This window comes from Lissotriton helveticus, chromosome 6 (assembly GCF_964261635.1).
Source record: "Lissotriton helveticus chromosome 6, aLisHel1.1, whole genome shotgun sequence".
NCBI classification, from domain to species: Eukaryota; Metazoa; Chordata; class Amphibia; order Caudata; family Salamandridae; genus Lissotriton; species Lissotriton helveticus.
In genome coordinates this window covers 1,083,340,052-1,083,353,988 of record NC_136067.1, presented here as the reverse complement: position 1 = coordinate 1,083,353,988, position 13,937 = coordinate 1,083,340,052, and the positions used below count along the sequence as shown (strand labels likewise).

At 47.1% G+C, this 13,937-nt stretch overlaps 1 protein-coding gene across 1 annotated transcript in view; it reads right to left on the bottom strand.

Moving 5' to 3' along the window:
- NUP133 (nucleoporin 133) overlaps positions 1-13,937 on the bottom strand; it is a 1,231,428-nt gene that overhangs the window by 919,628 nt on the left and 297,863 nt on the right. Inside the window, exon 7 of the mRNA XM_078648729.1 lies at positions 6,023-6,175. Coding sequence (XP_078504855.1) covers positions 6,023-6,175 — 153 coding nt within the window. The remainder of the gene's footprint in view (positions 1-6,022; positions 6,176-13,937) is intronic.

Here is a 13,937-nt window from a genome sequence, read left to right as displayed (position 1 = left end):
TTGTCATATCAAAGAATTAATAAGATAGAACTATCATTATAACATCTATAATATGAAATAATAGAATATTAAAGCAGAATTTAATGTACGCCCTCCTCAGTAGATGAAGGAGATTTAGAAGAGAATAAACGACTAGGTAATATTTATAATTCATAATAAGAGAAAAAACAAAAAAAAATTACAACATTTAGTAAAAAAAGTATTAGAGAGAATGAGAAGGGAAAATAGAAGAAAGATTAATAAGAATTAAAGAGGAAGAGAAGTAAAGAAATATAATAATGTCATAAAGAAGGTATGCATAAGACTAAATGAATGTGAATAAATCTAGCTAGAACAATAGACAAAGACAGACAAACCATGAAAGAAGGAAAAAAGAGATGTTAAACTAGTTATTAGATCAGAGAATTATTAATATAGAGCTATCATAACAACATTAATATGAAGTAATAGAATATTAAAACAAGGTTAAGCCCTAAACAAGACCTTTTTAGTTGATGATATGAAAAATGAAGTGTATCACAGAGAGGGAGTCAGTGTAAACCATTTTTAAGGGAGAGACATTGTCCATGGAGCGTCTAAGCCGGCATCTGATACTCATCTGAGCTTTTACTACGGTAAATTTTAATGGATGAATTTCCAATCTTTCGTGGATGCAAGAAAACAATCCATTGGTTATAGTTCAGGAAACATCCTTTTTGACTGAAACAGGCTTTAAGGGGGAACGAGATTTACCTCTGTCTCTTTCCTTCGTAAGTGTGGCTACTGCTTGAAGGGCCTGCGCTCGATCTCCCAAAGAACGTACAGGTCGGTCTAGGTCTCTTCCTCTGTTTTGAAAACGATCTAAATTATGTCGGATTTCACTAGAAGATGTCATAGATTTCGAGTATGCAGAATGAGAGATAGGATCTAGATTGAATTCTGTATACTCCATATTTTGAGGAGAAATATTGTCTAGAAAATGACAAAAGTCTCGTGGGTCAAAGAAAGCTTTGGAGATTCCATCTTTTGTGATCCGCAAATGTGCAGGTTCGTAAAGGCCATATTTAATGTCAAGTAGGCGAAGACGGGGTCTAAGAGACAGAAATGCTTTGCGACGTTCGTTAGTTTCTTTTGAGAAGTCTGCAGCTATTCTTATTTTGTGACCTTCAAATATGCACGGGCCTTGAGTCCGAGCTGCAGCAATAAGTTGACAGGCGTAAGAAGCAGGCAATGAGTGGACGTGGCCGACTATTTTTCCCGGTGCTGGGTGGTCCAATACGATGGGCTCTTTCCATCTCCAACGGGGGTTCGAAAGTGAGGCCTGTGATCTTTGGAAGAATTTCTCTGAGAAAGTATTTAGCATCTGACCCTTCAAATTTTTGGGGAAATCCAAGGAAGCGGACATTATCTCGAGGGCTTCTGTCTTCCAAATCTACAATTTTACTTCTGAGAAAAAAGAGTTCCTGATCTCGATCTGGAATAGCATCAAGGCGATTCTCTACTGTTACCATTTGTGCTGTGAGACCGTCCATACAACTCTGGAATCCAGCAATATCTGTTCGAATAGATTTAGTTTAGTTCGTTAAAGTTGATATTGACATTTCCATGCCCTCCAGACGGCGACTTACAGCAGAGAGTTCTTGGAGTATACGCTCCATAGTTGAGTCAGATGACGATGAGGCGGTATAATGAGGTTGATTTGACGTCGAAGTGGTACCTCTAACATCGGAATAAGGACGACCTTGGTGTTGGGCCTCAGAAAAGAGCAGTGCCTGTGCAAGCCTTCCATTTGTTTTACCAGGAGGCATTTTTTATTTAACTGCGTTGTTTCTTTGATATAGGACAGTTACATTCTGTATGTGCTTCCTGTGCATCAATTAACAGATATAAATGTGTATAAAGTGAGCCAAACAGGCTCAAACCATGCTGTTTACGTAGTGTCAGTGGTCACAATGTCAGTGAGTCTTGCCAAAACAGAGTTCAAAATAGAGTTCAAAACATCAGATTGCAGACTATCTTACTGACAAAGTATCAGGAGAGAGAATAGTTATAAATGATTCACCTTATTTACCTCAGTGGAATAATACCCACGTTTTATGAGAGGTATTTCATTCTATACATGAACTCAAATAAACCTTAACTTTAGTCTTCAGCTGTTAGGTAAAATTGAGAAAAGGCAGCACTACAGTCTTAGACTCTCCACTGTGTAAAAATTATATTAAAGGCTGCCAAGAAAGTCCTGTCGATATAATAGGCTTCTTACTGCACAAAACTGAAAGTATAAGCCTTGGAATGCAATGTTTCAGTCAGTTCATAAATTCCACAGATTTTCATCAAAACTAGTTGAATCACATATTTAATTAAACTGTGTGCAAATCAACACATCAGTACAGCTTCATGCAATAATCTACCAAGCAGCACAGAAGCTTCATAAATCTTAATTATAATTTAGCTGGAGCCATTTCAACCCTTCATAGGGCAGTTTCGTAAACAGCACATGAACTTCACCAAATTTAATTACATCCCAGCTGGAGTCATTTGTCAGAATAAAAGGAGTTGCTGTTTCTACCTTCAAAGAACTCCTGTCAGCATATTAGATTCCTCACTGCATAGAAATACAAGCATTGATATACCATGTAGGGGTCTGTACACATAAAACACACATTTTCCTCACAAATGGTTAAAGACATTAATGCCATTAAACTGTGAAGTTCAACACTTTAAAACAGTCTCACGAGGCAGTCTTCCAAACAGGATTCGAACTCCATAGAGGTTAATTGTAGCTCAGCTGAAGCCGGTCCGGTGATTAACGAGGTGATTATTTTAGCAGGACATGAACTCACTTGAACTCCACAGACCTGGATAATGTTTCATTTGCCATGCGTCGGAATGAAAAACACCACGTTTTCCCCTCAGACTCTGCATTCCAGCGCCGCTTTTGCAGTCTGTGAGGCAATCCTTTATACCACAGTCACCACTCTTTTCATTTTGGGCATGAAGCAGGAACTGTCTCGGGAAACAAAACTGCTCTGTCTCATCTACGTGTTTACCACCTTCCAGAAAGTGAATTAACCCCTTGGCCGTGGCGGTAATTCCGCCGCGGCGCTGGGGGAGGGAGCTGGGGGAGGGAGCTGCCATGCTGGTGACGGAACCACTCTGTCACCAGCCACGGGTGCGCTCTGCTTGTGACGGAGTAGTTCCGCCACGGCCCCGCCCGCTCAATAGAACGCGCCGCACAGGCGCGGAATAGCGGCAGCGTGGGTGGGGCGGCGCGCCGTGACGGAACCACTCCGTCATTAGCACAGCGCGCCCGTGGCTGGTAACAGAGTGGTTCCGTCACCAGCACACAAGGGGTTAAAAGCCACTTTAGTCTCTTCAAAGAATGCCTGCCACCGTCCGGGACTCATCTCAGTGCGGAGCTCCGGATTCAAGCGGCCTTCTTCATGCCTGGCCAGACCAACACCTGCTGTTTAGTACATCGTCCAAATGAACCATGATTGTAGCAACTGCATTTCTTACTCAAACGTGGCACAAATCATTCAAATCAGTCCTAACAGACTGTTGGAACTGGGACGGTCGGTCCACTTAGCGTAGCATGGTCCTGGGTGGAAAGTCTAAATCTGGAAGGCAACTGTGTCGTGTTTGCATTATACACTCTACAACACCCCAGCGCAAACCCACCAAAAATGACACCACACCATCTGTTTAATAGAATATAGAGTAATTTTATCTCGTTATATTGTGAATTTCAAAAGATAGTTTCATTGCACAGTTAATTAGATCCAGGACTCTTCTTATAGAATTAGGTACAACCACTGGTCAATACATATGTCCCTTATGGCAGACAAAGCATCAATATTTTAAACACATTCAGTTTGCTCTACAACAGGTATTATTCTTTTAGATGGTTCACTTGTAACTGATGGTCATTCAGCTAACCAGATAAGTGCATTGGCTATTACAAAAACAGATATGTGCAATTCTCTAGAACAAGCATATAAATAGAAGACATTCTGTTTCAACCGGACTCTTCCCCTTATTCTGAATTAAGCTGGGAAAGATTTCTGGATTTGAGGCACCAATCTCTGAATTAAAGTACACAGTCTCGCTGTAGTTCCTGAGCACGAGATCTGCTTCAGAAGGAACTATTTCCAGGGAAAGTTTAGGTCCGGACTCCACTCTGCCTTGTCAGACTTGTCACAGTATGGGCCAAGATTGTATTCTTCCGGGGCTTAATTCCGGTCACACCCTAGTTCCATAAAGGATTGTTTCCCTGGATAACTTCTCCCTCTTCCTCCCCACCCTCCGCTGTGGAGTTCCCGATTACCTTGGCGCCCGTCCGGCGCCTTAATTGGCTCCACTGAAGGTTGAGTCGGTGGCCCGGTCTCCCCCCCCCCCTTCTTCCTGCTCGGGTCTTGACTCTTTATCCGAGACAGGGCAGAGAGGGTGACCGGGTCGGGTGGTGAACTCCATGGAGGCTTCGCAGCTGACAGGCCTGCGTACTCACTCTCTCCTGGCCTTCCAGGGAGTCGATCGCGGGATAGCCGGCTCCTAATGAGCGTGCCTGCTTCCGCCTCCCTGAGAGACTTCTGACGCGCTGAGGAGAGGCTGCGCGGGAGTCCTGTTGCCAAGCGACCCCGCCCAGCGTCTCTCCCTGAGCCGGCGCTGCTCCTTTTTCCCTCACGCTTAGCGCGGACGGCCACGCTATCTCAGCAGCGCGGAGATGCAGAGGGGCAAAGGGAGTGGACCCCACCAAATACAGCCGGAAATTAACTTGGCACTATGTAGCTTTGGCCAATACAGCTCTTTCCCGGTAGGGCAGGCAGTCAGTCAGGGCCAGTTCCAAGACCCCACTTTACATCAGGGGTCCGAACCAAAGCTCCTGGTTCCGCGCCTTCAACCTCACCAACAGCGCCACCCTCAGGGCTCCTAGGGCTGGGGCTAAGTCGCTTTCACCACTTGTTTGGAAGTCCAATCCTTTTCGGTCAAATGGTCCCACCAGAACTGGGCTATGGCAACTCTCAGCAACTGGGCCAAATCATCAGGAAGGAGGGCAGCAACCACCACCAACTAGCAGCCCCTGAGAGCAATCAAAGCAGCTTAAGTCACAATCCCCCTCCTCTGTAGTCTGCACTCTAGCCAGCTCCTGTCAAGACAAAGTGGCAGCCCAGTGTCCACCCTTATATAGCCTGGGCCCTGGTCATTAGAATGGCCTGGAAGGTTTTGGAACTCTCCAATGTTATCCTATGGCCCACAAGCTCTGAGGTAATTCCTGATAGGCGTCCATCTTAGGAACCCATCCACCATTTTAGGAAGGCGCACCTGTACCTCAGCACTAAATAGCAGTGGTGAGGCACCCAGAGACCTAAAGCCACACAAAAAAAATAGGACTGGTGAACAAAAATAATGGGAGGCTGAAAGGGATCATGAAAAAAAAATAAGGGGAGACCACCCAAAAGGCTGACAGGTCTAACACAGACCCTATACATTTCCATGAAAAAGCACCTCTTTTAGAAACACCATTTTTGCTCCCACTAAATACATCTCGAAAAGTGTAATGAAAATGGTCTGATGTAAGTAGGTTTAAGTGGTTTACCAAAATTAAAGCTGTGCCAATTTCAGGGTCTTTAAGACTGTAAGAACTCACGGGACGTCACCGATCAAAATGTGTTATAAAATCAACCTCGCTAATATTAAAGGAGATAAAAGGTAATGGTAATGAGGCAACCACATTCCCAAAAATATTCAAGTGATGGACATGTAGACTGCCAACTTCGTTTTGTTGTGCTGTTCTGAATATCTGTGCCATAAAGTAATCACATGTCCTTTTATTTGTGCACAAAATATGGTAATCATGAAAGACTAACTGGTCTTGGACAATTTGGTTTGGATGTTTTGATCAAGTATTAGTCACAACACACTACAGAGCCATGTATATTAGATATTCAAAAGGGTGTGATGCAAAATTCTGACTTTCAGGCGGCAACGTACCAAAAAGTGTGTTGGGGTTACTATATTAGTTTTATCAGGATATTTCACTCACCCAAATTGCGTCAGAGATGTGCTCTTTGAGGGTCCTAGTCATGTCCCAACTAAGAATTTGACGTTCCGATGTTTCATCCATCTCCCATTTATTTAAACTGGAACTTGTGAGTGTATAGAAGCAATCTTCTTTATCCCAGAGAACACTGTGAAGCTACATTAACAAAAGGTAAAACAATCACTTAACACATTTTTGTTAATGTTATTCATTTATGAACACTCAAGATATTTCAATTGTCAAAATGTACATTATGTATAGAATACAGAATAGACTAGAGTGCCAAGAGTGCTAATACAAATCAGCCGTAATAATTTAGAGAAGCAAAAGAACAAGTTACTTACCTTCGGTAACGATGCATCTGTAAGAGACATATGTTAGCTATAGATTCATTACCTCAGAATTACCCCCAGGCTTCAGACTGGATCAGAAGAATTTTTTCTTAGCAGTACCCCTGCGCGGCGGTAGGAGGAGTCAGTCGATCCGTGTCCGTCGTGGTCGCCGGGGTGATGCCGCAGTGTCGTAGACGCCGCCCCAGAGCGCTGACATCCGTTTTGAAACTACTTTCCACGCCAAAAGCGCAAATCCATGCAAGACACTGACCACTGGTGCGCTAAAACTAGGGCCCTGCAAGGGAGTCCCTAACTCTAGAAGTCAGTTAGCGGAGTGGGGAGGATGGGTAGGGCGGTGAGGAATCTATAACTAACATATGTCTCTTACAGATACATCGTTACTGAAGGTAAGTAACTTGTCAATCTGATATAGACTGTTAGTTATAGATTCCTTACTTTAGAATAGATACCCCAGCAATACCAACGCCGGAGGGGGGTCTGCAAACTAAGTTCACACCAGAAATCCTGGAGAACAGAACGGGTAAAATAGCCGTCACTCCGGACTTGGCCTTCCAGGCAATTATGTCTGGCAAACGTGCGCATGGTTACCCAAGTGGCTGCCTGACAGATGTCAAGAAGTGGAACTCCGCGAGCAAGAGCAGTGGTGGCAGCTGTAGATCTGGCAGAATGAGCACTGCGCTCCACTGGAGGTTCCTTTTTCACCAAAGCGTAGCAGATTTTTAAACAAAGGACAACCCATCTAGAGATGGTCCGCTTTTGAACAGCCACTTTTTTGGCACCTACAAAGCCAACGAAGAGTTGATCATCCACCCGGAAATCTTTTGTGCGATCAAGGTAGAAAGATAGCGCATGCTTGGGACAGCCGGTGGAGTCTCTCCTCCTCTTTGGAAGGGTGTGGAGGTGGAAAAAGGTGGGCAGAGTAATGCTTTGACAAATGTGAACGGGCGGTACCACTTTGGGAAGGAATGAAGGCCTTGTCCTAAGCGCCACTTTGTCAAGACGTACAGAGAAGAAAGGGGGCTTAGAAGAAAGAGCTTGGAGCTCACTCACTCGGCCAGTAGAGGTGATGGCAACAAGGAAAGCGGTCTTCAGAGTGAGGACCCTGAGAGGACAGTTATGAAGAGGCTCAAAGGGAGAACACATAAGATATGTTAAGACCAGATTCAAGTCCCACTGGGGCATTACGAAATTAGAAGAAGGAAAGAGAAGAGTAATGCCCTTGAGGAATCTCTGTACAATAGGGGACTTAAACAAAGATGGCTGATCTGGAAGCCAAAGGAAAGCAAAGATGACTGAAAGATAGCCCTTAAGAGTGCCCAGGGCAGAACCCTGCTGGGCCAAAGAAAGTATGTACAATAGGATCTCTGAAAGAGGGGCAGAAAGGGGATCCACAGCCTTTGCTATGCACCATGCTGCAAACGTATTCCATCTACAGGCATATACCGTCTTAGTGGAGGGACGCCTAGCTGCCAAGATGACGTTACAGACTTCGGGCGAAAGGTCCAATGTCACCTCAATCTCCACGCAAGGAGGTGGAGGCTGGACAGGTTCAGGTGAAGAACCCTCCCATGCTGCTGCAACAGAAGATTCTCCCGAAGAGGCAGTCTGATTGGAGGACTGATGGTCATGCTCAGGAGCTCTGGGTACCAGAATCTTCGTGCCCAGTCCGGAGCCACAAGAATGACTTGAGTACAGGAGGCCCCAGTTCCACTTGCGAGGAAAAGCACCCCAGAGCAAAGTGGCGCCTTTAAAATTCCAACGCGCAGAAGTGGTGACATTGCACAAGCTTTTCTGTGGCGAACAGATCCAACCAAGGCTCTCCCCACCGCTGAAAGAGACCCTGCACCACAGGGCTTGAAAAATCCACTCGACCGCTCGCATATGCGAGATAAATTTAACAAGGTCGAGCTGCTTTTAGGTCCTACTCGCCCTTTCTGGTGAGTAGGAAGACAAACTAACTTTTGTCCTCTGTCTGTGAAAACGGAGCAAATGTGACAAGATAAAAAGATTTAAAGGCATTTTTATTGCTCACAAAGGTAATGAGCAATAAAGATGCCTTTAAATCTTGTTATCTTGTCACATTTGCTCCGCTTTCAGAGACTGAGGTCAAGTAGGTTGGAGTTAGGTCGAGGAGATTTTTCAAAGTACTAGTCCTGCAGGACTAGGATCATATTTTGGATTTTGCGAGTCCTGCACCACCTCCGACTGAAGACGTCATTCGTGATCCACCATACACTGGCAGCGGAGTTCGTCCACCCTGGTGTTCAGGTGTTGAACCACCAGGGTTATTCCCAGATGTTCCAGCCTTGTCCAGAGACAAAGAACCTCTTGACTTAGGGTCCACGACCCCACCACGCCTTGTTTGATGTAGTACCACATGGCGGTGGTGTTGTCTGTGCACACCTGCACCACTTTCCCTTTGAGAGAGGGAAGAAATGCCTTCAGTGCCAGACGAACCGCCCTGAGCTCCAGTAGATTGATATGGAGCCGGGACTCCGCCAGAGACCAGACGCCTCTGAACTCCGCCTCTCCCAGATGGCTGCCCCATCCCAGGTGTGCCACATCTGTACTACTGTGAGGTCTGGTTGGCCAAGGGAGAGGAAACTGCCTCTGACCCAAGCGTTGTTTGTTAGCCACCACTGCAGTTGTTGCGCAGTCCCCTCCGAGGCCTGGACCTAGTCGGAAAGAGTGCCCTGATGCTGCGCCCACTGGAACTTCAGGTTCCACTGCAGAGCCTGCATATGCCATCTGGCATGATCCAAGAGCAGAATGCAGGAGGGCATGAGGCCCAGCAGCCTCAGGGTCATTATCATCGAATTACCGGATAGAGGCTGAAACATCGATATCATAGCCCGAATATCCCAGACTCGCTGCTCGGGAGGATAGGCCTGAAACTGCACCGTGAACAGAACCATCCGATAAAAGGAAGCGTTTGAGAGAGGGTCAGGTGTGACTTGGGCACGTTGATAGTGAACCCTAGCGAGTGCAGGAGGTCCACCGTAGTCTGGAGGTGGGAGAAGACAGCCTGGCGTGAGGCCGCCGTCAACAGCCAGTCGTCAAGATAGGGGAAGACTGGAACCCCTGCGCAGATGAGCTGCGACCACCGCCATCACTTTCATGAACACTCGAGGGGCACTGGTAAGGCCAAAGGGAAGCATGGTAAACTGAAAATGCTTGTGGCTTACCGTGAACCGCATATAGCGCCTGTGGGCCGGAAGAACGGGGATGTGTAAATAGGTGTCCTGCAAGTCCAACGCCCTCATCCAGTCTCCAGGGTTGAAGGCAGACAGGACCTGAGCCAGAGTCAACATTTTGAACTTTTCCTTCCGGAGGAAGCGGTTGAGGACCCAGAGTTCTAGAATAGGACGCAGGCCTTCTTCCTTCTTGGGCAGCAGAAAGTAGCGAGAATAGGAACCATGACCTACTCCTGGCATAGGAACCCTCTTGATGGCTCCCTTGCTAAGAAAGCAGGAACTTCTTAGCAGAGAAGGGCCAAATGAACCTCCAACATGCACTCAAAAGACGGTGGCATGGAGGGAGGGGTAGTCTCGAAAGGGGAGGGAGTAGCCCCTTCGGACTATTTGCAAAACCCACCTGTTAAACGTGATGGTCTGACAGTGGGGGAGGCGATGGCGAATCTTGCTGCCCACTGGCTTCTGATGGCCCTGGAAGCCAGGAATAGGAAGGTTTGGAGGCTGCTGCAGGCGTGTGAAAGAGTGCACTGGCCCGCCCACTGGCCCCTAGACCCAGGTCTCTTGGTCCCACATCTGAGGCCACGCTGAGACTAGGTAGCTTGCGTGAACAGGTGGCTGGTCTGGGCGTGTTGGGGTGCCCCTTCCGTAGCCTGGAAAGGGACGAAAAGCAGACTGAGGTGGACGGGTCGTCGCTGTGAGGCCCAAGGACCTGGCCGTATCTCGAGAATCCTTAAAGGGCTCAAGCGTCGAGCCTGCCTTGTCACCAAAAAGGCGTTGGCCCTAAAAGGGCATGTCCTACAGGGTTGCCTAGACATCCCCCAAAAAGCCAGATGTCCTCAGCCAGGCGTAGCGCCGAAGGGCTACGGACGTGGCAATCGTTCTGCCCAATGAGTTGGGGATATCCAGACAACAGAGGATCCTGAATTTGGCTGCGTCTCACCCATCCCTCACTGCTTGGGAGAGAACGGCCTGGGCCTCCTCTGGGCACTGAGGCAGCACCTGTGAAACTGTATCCCAGACAGTATGAGAGCATAGGCCCAAGAGGCATGTGGGATTCACAGACCACAATACCAAACTGGGGGAAGAGAACATACGCTTCCCAAGATGATCCAGCCGTCTTGGATTCTGTATCTTGGGGAACAGAAGGGAATGCACCCTTAGATGAAGAGGTTTGGACCACCAAGCTCTCTGGGGAAGGGTACTGAGTGAGAAAAACTGGGTCGCCTAGAGTCGGATGGTGGCGGCGATCGTCCTGTCCACCCCCTGCGCTGGGCTTGGACGAAGTGACCAGAATAACGTTGGAATGAAGTCAATGACGGCTTCGTTGAGCGGCAAAAGGGGCTCAGATGAAGTTGCCGCCAGTTAAAGCACCTCGGTCATGAGATTAGTCCTGACTGCCACTGTAAGGAGCTGCAGACGCAGCACCACAGCTGCCCTTCTCACCACCACAGCATAGGACGCTCCCTCCTCCATAGCCACAGTTGGGGCGAGAAAGTATGCCACGGTCAGGAGAAATGTCCAGACCACTGGCGTCACGCAGACGTTCTCTCCAGTCTGGCTTTTCCAGATGGTCTGCTAAAGGGTTAGAAGACTCCTCCCAGTCCTCATCACCGCCTTAAGGATGATAGGAAACACCTGGGATGAACAAGGTAACAAGCGTACCCTTCGGTCGTCGGATTTGACGTCGGGCGATGTCGATACAGCTCCCTGTTTATCTGCGGGATGAGGATGGGGATATTTTCATATGAGTGGAAGTATATGAAGATATACCTGTGGGATTTCTTTACTCATCTCTAGAATGGTTGTCATATCATAAGGCTGGGTCTCTCGCTGGCTAAGTAACCTGGTCATTGTCTGCCTTTTTACACTACATGGTCACTAGAGTCAAAGGTCTTAACTTTTTGATGCACTACGCAAGGGCTTAATTACTGAGGGACCCCCACATCTACACCTAGTTGGAGACATTCACACCTATCATAGGTAATATCCTCCTCAGGGCCGGAAAGTCATTCCCTTGGACTATGAGAGGTTTGTTAAGCTTAAAAGATATAAATGATTTTCAATAAATGTCAACTCAAATCTTTGTATTCATGGCCAACAAAGAAATGTAAATACATTAGAATATGCGTCTTACACTCACAGCTTTATTGGCAGGAAAAGTCCTCCCTTTAAGGGAAGGTGAGTTACGTTTGCAATACAAACAGACTCAGGTTATACTATTAAAGTATTTTACTTTTGGGTGGAGTTAAACGCAGCAGCGCAAACACTAGGTATTTCACCAGGAACTAACACGGGTAAATCTGCCTGCTGCATAGTTTCAGTGAAGCTGTGGGACCAGATATGTCACTTCCGGGTGCCAGACCCTGAAACGCAGAGAAGGAGAGGAGGAGGCGGCTGCTGCTGTTCCGGACCATACTGCTGCATGCTCCAGATAGCCTCCGTTAACTTTGGTCATCACCTACTCCTGCTCTGTTGTTTCCCTCACTGCTGCAGCCATCAGCGGCGGGACTCTGAGAGACATGGAAGCACGCGGGATATTCCTGACTCTCGGATCCCGGCTCTACCAGCTTTGTTACTATGAAGAGTGGTCACGCCCCTCAGACCATACTAGCTTCTGGCCTTCTTGGCAGCTTGGTGGTTCTAGTTTAGCATCGCCACACTGCACTGTGAGACCCTGAGTGACCCTGACCTTCAGCCCTTAGCCCTTCAGGCCACAAGATCTCAGATAAACCCTGAACAACAGCGGCGGCACAAGGGGGCATAGTGGATGTCCCAGGGACTGCTGGGTCACTGAGGAGACACATGCAAGTCGACAATTTAGAGGAGAGATAAGACCGGCTCGGGGTCAGGGGTGGACCGGTTTGATCCATTCAATGAAGGGAGAATGGTGCAGTTAAACTCCCTAGTGAAGAGCACAGGCTAGGAGCGTGGTGGTGCGTGGCACAATTCCTGAGGGTCGAGCCGACAATGAGCGGAAGCAGCCGGCTAGGCACGTGGTGCAGTTTGCTCTACGCTGTGTGCTCCCCCGCCCTGGTCTCTGTTAGCAGGAATATACCCACCCTGTGAAGCTGGGTCTTTCCCCATGCATGGTCAAATCTGCTGGTGACTCTGAAGGGTGTCCTCCAATAAGAACTCATTCCAATAGGTGGCCATAAAACATAGTAGCTACGGCATAAAAAGTGCAACCATACCCATATACAACTCAAACAATACAGCGTTACTATTCTCCACTATACAATCTAGCACATAGAGCAACCAAACATCTTCTGCAAACAACAAATATGTTCCTGGTTGGGCGTTTTGAAGACACTATGCAACCAGGAAAGACTAGGGAGGCACAGATACGTTTGAGGCACAAACAGAGGCACCCCAGTGCAGCACAAAACAGCAGGCTACTTGAATCCTCTGCATGTAACACCCAGCAGGGTGACAAATCTATCTAATACCTATGGCTGGCCACCCAACAGCAAGAACCCCAGACAAATTCTTTGTTCAAATGTAACTTTCTAAAAAAAACAATGGATGCTCAATTCGCAAATAATAATGAAGAGGCCTACAAGCTCCCATTCCAGGTGCACTCCTCTCCTACAACCGTTTCACAATTGATAGGCGCTCAAGACGGCTCACGGCTGCAAGTCAACTGAGCCAAAGAAAACAGCTCCTTTCCAGTGGGAGGAATGGGCAAAAAAAAGTATGGAAGCAACGGAGAAAAGACCAGCACCGGCAACAGACAACTTTACAGCGGTCAATGCAGATGTAGACAAAGCAGTGGAAGGCTCAGACACTGATCAACTATTGGTAACCACAACTAATACCAAGGAGAACATCGATTCTGGCACCTTGGTCATAAAAAGACTCAATGCTACGCCTGGCCAAGTTAAGTGCTCTGACGAAAGTGATGGGCTTCAAGTAGTTGCGATGCCCCTTGCTTTAAAACATTTCAAACATTTGTGTCCTCACGTAATGCAAATGGTGCTATGTAAAGCACTCTGACACCCGATTCGGGTCAAGTTTGCGATATAAAACTCTGTAAAATAAAATAAGAAGTATTAGCTACAGTGCCTTCGAAATCTCCCTCGGACAATGTGGGAAATGATGGTTGTTCTCTAGAAAAATTACCTTTCTACTAAAAAGCATCTGCCTGCAGCCAGAAAACATGTAGACTTGCCTCGCCGAAGGATCATCACTTTTGTCTACACAGGCTTCTCCCAGACTCCAGATCAAGAGCCCAACAGCACTCAACCTAAACGGGAATTCAGAGAATCTTCATCTCTCTCCTCTTTCTGACTTTGACCAGCTCAGAATTAACCTGGAGGATTCCCAAAGCTCGACCACATGAAGTGGGGTCAAGTGATACTTGGGACGCCTTGT